Source organism: Seriola dumerili, unplaced genomic scaffold (assembly GCF_002260705.1).
Source record: "Seriola dumerili isolate Sdu_G_001 unplaced genomic scaffold, Sdu_1.0 BDQW01000161.1, whole genome shotgun sequence".
Taxonomy (NCBI): domain Eukaryota; kingdom Metazoa; phylum Chordata; class Actinopteri; order Carangiformes; family Carangidae; genus Seriola; species Seriola dumerili.
Window position 1 is genome coordinate 4,805,707 of NW_019174416.1, and position 7,877 is coordinate 4,813,583.

At 39.9% G+C, this 7,877-nt stretch overlaps 1 protein-coding gene across 2 annotated transcripts; it reads left to right on the forward strand.

Annotated features, from left to right (window-relative positions):
• The first annotated feature begins 4,736 nt into the window (after positions 1-4,736).
• cysltr1 (cysteinyl leukotriene receptor 1) lies at positions 4,737-7,646 on the forward strand. Of its 2 annotated transcripts, none has more exons than XM_022751884.1 (2): positions 4,737-4,879; positions 5,597-7,646. In XM_022751884.1, the coding sequence occupies exon 2, from the start codon at positions 5,606-5,608 to the stop codon at positions 6,641-6,643; it is 1,038 nt and encodes a 345-aa protein (XP_022607605.1). In that variant the 5' UTR covers positions 4,737-4,879; positions 5,597-5,605; the 3' UTR covers positions 6,644-7,646. The 2 variants fall into 2 exon arrangements, with proteins under 2 accessions (XP_022607605.1, XP_022607606.1); XM_022751885.1 differs by having other exon boundaries at positions 5,600-7,646.
• The last annotated feature ends 231 nt before the right edge of the window (positions 7,647-7,877 follow it).

Below are 7,877 nucleotides of genomic sequence, written 5' to 3' on the forward strand. Positions count from 1 at the left end.
AAGTCTGCTATTTACATGGTAATTTTTGTTGAATCAGATACCATCGAAATAAATGCTGGTACAGTAGAACAGTTGTTACCCAGCACTGTACCTGGTAGGTACCCAGAATTTATAAAAAAATATACATTTATTTCTTTTTTCTTTTAAAATGTCCAATTGTTTTCTTCCACTGAATCTACATTTAAGTTCCAGTAGGAACCAGTATGTGAACCAGTGAAATTACACTGGGCTGTATTATAAAATGTTACTCACTTCTGTGATGGTTGACTGGGAATAGATGGTTTCACTTTGAGCTTGGTGCACATAACACACGTGATGGTGTTTAACAGGCAAGGCGTGTGTAAGGGTGTGTCACACAACATGTGACTATTTGTGTGCGAGCTTCTTTGCCAACTCCAACTGGATAATGTCCGGTCATGAGACACTATGGACTCACATTTACAAAGTGTGTAGTGTTGCATTCATGAGAGGCCATAGTCATGTTGGATAATATGCAAGAACACAGCACAGCGTAAACTTTTTCCTGCTGAAGTCTCCATCTTATCTAGGGACTAAGTTGGACTTAAACATAAATTTAAATAAAAATGAAAGCTCTGTGTGTGTGTGTGTGTGTGTGTGTGTGTGTGTGTGTGTGTGTGTGTGTGTGTGTGTGTGTGTGTGTGTGTGTGTGATGCAAAGACTAATCATCTTTTGTTTGCTGCCTTCATAACTTAAAAGCCCTCATGAAGTGGTGTGCACTTCACTGAGAGTGCACACCATTAGAGAAACAGTATGGAGCAGCTTCCTTAAGATGAACTCTCAGGAGAGATTCATTCAGAACTTAATTTCTCCTATTTCCCTTCTTGTATTCTGTCAAATAGATTTACGTGTGTGTGCATGCACACACTCAACTATTTTGGTTTCATCTGTGCTGGATAGGTGTGGGAGTTTATCTAAACAAGCCCTGAATGGAAGTATGAATGTGTGACTGGCACCCCGTACAAAGGAATCATATAAAGGATCATCAGATTATATTGTATCTTTCTATGTACAAAGATGCTGCTGTTTTAATAATTTACCATGTTATGTAAAATGTTTTTGTAAAATGAACAAAAAAAAGTCCTTTTATAATGTTTTACATATGCGCATATGAGCTGAAGCACACAGGACATATGACAATCTTTACATCAGCTGACAGACACTCTGTACACTTGCACACAGCGGCTAGGAAACCACAACAGTTGTATAAGTTCTTTGTAAGCTGTTTGTTCCCCGCCTTTGTTCTGTAATGGTTGCCCTATCTCTGAGCTCTACTTTAACAATCCACCAAGTTGCTGAGGTGAATGGTGAGCTTCAAAGATAACCTGACCTAAATAAACATCCTAGTCTGCAGGATATTACCAGCTCTGTCAGAGAAACAAAAAGGAAGATTTAAATCACAACAGATCTCTTTGTTAGTGGACCACCCAGGTATTAACAGTGTTTGACTATAATAGCCCTGCTTTTCTTTAATCTCAGCTCCACAAATCCATCTGTTCAATCATGATGAATTTAAAGTAAATTATTAGACAAGTAGAGTACAAGGCAAGTAAATTACGGCAGGCTAAAAAAAAAAGGAACAAAAAATTATACTAATTCCACAGTGATTGTTGATGTGTGTTAACTCAGGGGGGAGAGAAACAGCTGCTCTCACTACCATGAAAGGACTGGTGCTGCTGGGGGACACAGAAGAGCAGCTGGGCCCAGTTCAAATATGCAGAGTGTCTGTGTCCAGTAAACAGAAATTAACAAGTGCTCATACTGAAAGAACAACATAGGGGGTTTGTCAGGACTTTCCAAAATGCTCAAATCAGTGCTTTCTCATCTGCCTCCTCTATGGTTAAAATATGTTAAACATGTGGTCCGGAAAACACAGTTTCAAACGTCAAGTATTTCTCTATAACATTACAGCTGCTCTAATCAATATTCTTTATATTAACAACAGCTCATATGACTATGTGTGATGTGAAAAGGGTCATTTGAAATCCACAGAGAGCTGCTGCTAAAAAAAAAAAAAGAACAACCTACCATAGTGGAGCATTTAACTCAGGGGCGTGGAGGTTTCCCTCTGAAGTTGGTAGGGACCAAAAACAGAGCTAAAAGGAGAGTGTTCATCTGTTACTTGTTTCCACCTGACAAAGACAATGTTGCTCTGTATTTGCTGGATGAGTTAAGAGGCAACTACTAACAAGTTTGCCAGATTAACTTAAAAAGTGATTATATATCAATGTTGTATTAACAGCTTGTTTCTGCTGCATCCAAGTTTAAATTAAGATGACGCAACTAAACTAAAACTACTTGGTAAAAGTTAGAGAACAATACTGGACATGATCAAGTTCAGATAAAGTTTGTGATTAGAAGAAACCAGCATTGATTGTTACTAGGAGAGACTGCAGCATGCAAACCTCAGTCTCAACTCTCGGGTGTCACACACTTGTTATCCACCACGGCCTCCTCCTCAGGAGCTTTTGAAGCAGCATTGACAACATCACACTGTAACATGTCTCTTACCACAGTGGGTGGTTTCACACAATCCATGTTCCCTTGTTTTTCTCATATGTCCTCTTTTCTTTCAACTTTGAAAAGTTCCTTGTCAGTGCAAGTTTCTGCTGTTGGCCAGCAGATGCATACCTGTAGGAATTACATTCACACAGGCCAGTTCTGCACCTCATGATTTATATCCAGCTCCAACTTTCAGTGCCAATGCAAGGCGTAGTGTGCCCTTTATTTAGAGAGGCAGAAGTTAAAGATGTGAGAATCTCATCACAGATCTGCCATTGTTTACCTTTTCTTTAACCATAGTTTGCAATAACCATAGTCCTTCTCTAACCTTAACAATAGAATAGTTGACATGTGCAGATATTTCAGAAAGCCAGACTGTCACTGAATGGAATCTGGGGTTTTGCAGAAGCATTCAATGATGACGTTCAACGGCATATGCCTCTTCCAGTACACATGGCCACCTCGTAGTCTTTGAGGAGTGTCAATGCAACAACGAGGGCATGATCCCTCACAAACAAACACTGCAAACAGATCTTCCTGACAGCAGATATTTGACTTGTTACACTCATGCCAGGTAAGTAATAATATGAATACTGGCAACATTTCACATCATGTAGGTGTGGCAGCGCGTTTGTTATTGTACGTGCTCGCTAACTGCCAAGCCACAATGGAACAGAGCAATTATCTTTTTTACACACAAAAAAACCTTCAGCTACATGAGTCAAATAAATATCACTTAATCCCTTTTCTAAACAGTAACAAATGACCTGGAACAAAAGTAGAATAAGCACACAGAACAATTTAGTCACTTACTGTAAAATTCCCAATAAATCCACTTACAAATAAAAACAATGCACTTGGTTTATCAAGCATCTCGAGTTCCAAGGCCCCTTATTTGATTTTTACAGATCACTGCAATAGATGTCGACAGGTAGAAACTTTTGGCTATAATCTGTCAACTATTTGGATTTGCTGCCACTTATGTGGAATTTGTTTTAAGTGCTGATTGACTTGATGTATGCCTTTCCCTGGCATGTCTGATGTACTATTAAGTGCCTGTTACATACAATAAATGTACCACATATGGACAGAGATAAAAGCAGGCAACTTCAGGGATCTTAAAATTGGATTACTTAGAAATTACAAATGCACTATCAGCATCTATAAAAAGTGTAAAAACACTTATCACAGCTTTCTGCCCCAGCAGTTAGTCTTTTCAGTGGACTTAATGCACAATCAAGCTAACAGAGTAATAATTCTTTGATCACATAGGGTCTGTGGAGCTGATACAGATGCCTCCTGAGTGCAAATGGGGTTGAATGTTTGCCTTTGCCAGCTGCCCATTAAATGAGTTATAGATGAATTATCCTGCCCTTCCACCACAAAGGCCTTTCAACTGTGAAAATTAGTTTGCCCATTTCCACTGCAGCATCCGCACTCATTTACTAACTGTAAACCACACCCATTAGCAGACGGAAATGCTACGAAAAAAAAAAAATCAAAAATCCCTCCATCATCAGTCAGGAGGGATTGTGTTTGTTGACCCGAGCATCTTCATATCTCTTTGTTTTATCTCCTCACACCATCTGAGCTCAGGTTACACAGCTCTTTATTGACTTGCCCTGAACAGAGCAGCTACACCAAACTCAACAGATTGCCTGACAGGAACATTAAAGGAACTAGCAATGCGGCTTGGTTCTGCAGACCTCAACTGTCTAGACATCAATTATTTTAAGGGTCTCTCAATATAAACATGTCGAAAGGTACAAGATTGTTTAACTACTTCTTGAATTCCAGTATACAAATACTGCTAGAGAAAACCGGTCAGCCAAGCAAATAGAAGCAGCTGAAATAAATAAAGATGTATCATCTTTATCTTTTTAAGGAAAGGAGTTTGTCACTTGATCTTGTGGATAAAGTTGCAGATAAAGACAGACAGAGACAAGTCTGTATGCGCCTGCAAAAGAATGACTGAGTTGAATTCAGGAAAATGTAGTAAAGAAATAGGATGAACAACAGCAACCACATAACAAGAGCAGAACTTTAACTGTTGATGCACATCTCTTTTTTCCCCTCTTTCATTTATCACAATTGTGTGGCTACACTGTTAATGATGTCACTGGCTTTGACACTGTTGTGCCGCACAGTGAAAGTGAAAGACCAGTCCTACTTTGAAAAGCCTCCAAAAGGCCATGCATTATGAAGAGGCAGCCACCTGCTGCAGCGTCCTCCCACTATTGCTGCAACATCTGGCAGACAAGACAGAGCCGTGGAGGAGACACAGTCTGAGGCAGCGCTGCTTTTGTGCACACCAGGAGAGACGCTCTACAGACAGGAATTCAGCGGTAAAGGAAGGAAGGTAAGGAAAAACAGAGGAAGGAATCAGAGGTGTTCTTACTTTAGATAAGGAGAAATCACAGAGAACTGAAGAAACAGCATGTAACTAGGATGTAATATGTTGCGATCCAGTGTTTGAGCAGTGTAAACAGTTTGATGGAGCGTGCTTCATATATCTCTCTCACTCAAAAGATGATTTAATGAGCGACAACTCGGTACAAAAACTTTTCAATACAAAGTGCATTAGTTACACAGATAAACAAGTTTACAGTAAAGTGCAGCAGATTCTGATTCAATGTATGCATTTTCTATTATTAATGCTGATTAATGGAAATTACCTTCAGTTGAGGCTGCCAGTATGTGAGTCACTTATCTATGACCGATGTGCCAATATTTTGCTCTGGTCTGCTCTGGTCTGCTTTAGTAGAATTAAAAATAATGTAACACATCTGGAAATTATAGAGGAATTGTCCTGTACAACAGCAACTGAAATGAAAAATTCACCTGTTTTTTGAAGCTAAGAACTTTTGTCACGTGATAGAATAAAAATGTCTAAAATGCTTATCTGCTTTCTCAATTTCCTTCCAGGGTCTGCAAAATACAGCAGAAAAAAAGAGCTTATCTCTAAAACAATCTCCCACATTACAGTCATCACTGTTCTGTGTTTTTTCCTGCACGTATACTTCATCATGACATTTCTGTTTTGCACACATAATCATGTTATTTCTCTCTGTCTCAGCAGCCACAAATGGGGCAATTGAATCTTACACACGGCGTAGAGAGCAACTCGACTCCTGTCTGTCCGTCCATAGATGACTTCCGTAACCAGGTTTACTCCACATCCTACTCCCTCATCACCGTGTTCGGACTAGTTGGGAACGGCTTCGCCCTGGTGGTACTGATCAAAACATACCGTCAGAGCTCACCTTTTCATGTCTACATGTTGAACCTGGCTGTGTCTGATCTGCTGTGTGTTATGACACTGCCACTGCGGGTTCTCTACTATGTCAACAAGGGACAGTGGAACCATGGGGATTTCCTCTGTCGCATCAGCTCCTACACTCTCTATGTAAACCTCTACTGCAGTATATACTTCATGGCTGCCATGTCTATCACACGTTTCTTGGCCATTGTCTTCCCGGTGCAGAATCTGCGGCTGGTCACAGAGACCCGTGCTCGCCTGGTGTGTGTTGGCATCTGGGTGTTTATCTGTCTCTCATCCTCTCCCTTCCTCATGGCTGGTGAACATTTTGACTCCATCACAAATAAAACCAAGTGCTTTGAGCCTCCAAGTCAAGGCAAAGGTTTGCAGAAACTAGTCGTGCTGAACTATCTGTCTCTGGTGACAGGCTTTGTCCTGCCGTTCCTTGTAATCCTGCTTTGCTATGCCGGCATAGTCCGCACCCTACTGTCTCGCACCCATGCTGCTCGACGCCAGCGGGGCGCAGGCCTCAGAGCCATCCGAATGATTGTCATCGTCTTACTGACCTTCCTCATCAGCTTCATGCCCTACCACATACAGCGCACAGTCCACCTGAACTTCCTGTCCCGGACTGACACCACCTGCTCAGAGAAGGTTGCCATGCAGAAGTCGGTCGTGGTGACGCTGAGCCTGGCTGCTGCCAACTCGTGCTTTGATCCAATGCTTTATTTTTTCTCTGGAGAGGGTTTCCGCAACCGTTTGTCCTCGCTGCGCAAGTCGACGACAGGAAGCAACCTGCACCGCACAACCAGGCCGAAGCCCGTCGCAGCCTTAGAGTCTGGAGAAAACCACCAAGCCAGTTAATTCACAAAAGACAGGAGTTCTTCAAACAAGCAGCTTAGGACAAGTTAAAGAGCTCAGGATGACGTGTTCCCTCATTAATAGTCAGGGACAGAGTTGAGAGATGTGAAAGGCCGTTTTAAGAAAGGAGGGCTGGTTGACTGATGAAGTCACAAGTATTTAAAAAATGTGAGTTACAGTCTCAGGGGGAAGAGCAAAGAGTGTCCAATATTTCAGTGATGTTGATCTGTATTATTATTATGACAATGACCAGTACCGTATTGTGTCACAAGAGTTACTCAACCTGACAAATCTCAGTATAAATATGCGGTGTATCAATGTGTGAATGTATTGAAGATTATGATGTAATATTTCTTTTTATCCAGATCAAGATGCTTGAGTCTTATATATCACACAACCTTGATGTTTACTGAGGACTAAACTCTGCCTTAAACTGACATCTTAGACCTTTTCTTCATTATTATTCTACTACTTCTTTTATTACTCTTATTTTTATCATTTTTTGTGGCAATGTTGATGTTGTAATGGCCATACCCATTTTTCCATCATTATTTGTCAAAATTTTATTATAGTTATTATAATTTCACATGCGCCATAAAATTACTTATCATATAATTATTATAGTTAATTTTAATTACCCAATTGGGATTTGAATGTGTCTGATTTTTTATTATTTCTGTGTAACTTTTACGTTTTAATTCTCAATTTGCAATTTTTTTATTTTTTATTTTACCTTTTATGCACCTTAATCTGTTTTGAGATTTAAAACATCAACAGTGAGGAATGTAAAGGACTCATTCAAGAATTATGCTGATTTACTTTCTTGAGTTGTGAAGATTGATCTGCAGCATGAATATGAAGCTGCAGCCAGCATTTGGTAACAATCTTCTCGACTTACTGTATGCAAAAAAAATAATAAGATGCTGTATTTATAGTGTATGCAAACCATATGTCATGTTGTGTATAATAACCATAATAAATCATCAAATGTCCCAGTTCACTATGATCACATGTACGCCTCACTGTAATGGAAATCCAAAAGAGTTACACACTTTGTCCACTAGGTGTCCCACCAGCACACGTATTGATACTCCACCATTTAAATCAACACTGACCACTAAGTCTACTCTATGATCGCTGTTTCTTTGAGATGAGAAAAAAAATGAGTTGCTGTTTTCATTCTTAGAAGTTGTAGTACACGTTTACCAATTGAGTGTGTGCTAAATGTATAAGTCAT

Bases quoted from the DNA above. Each gene is read 5' to 3' on its own strand.
- cysltr1 (XM_022751884.1), top strand. From the start codon at position 5,606: ATGGGGCAATTGAATCTTACACACGGCGTAGAGAGCAACTCGACTCCT.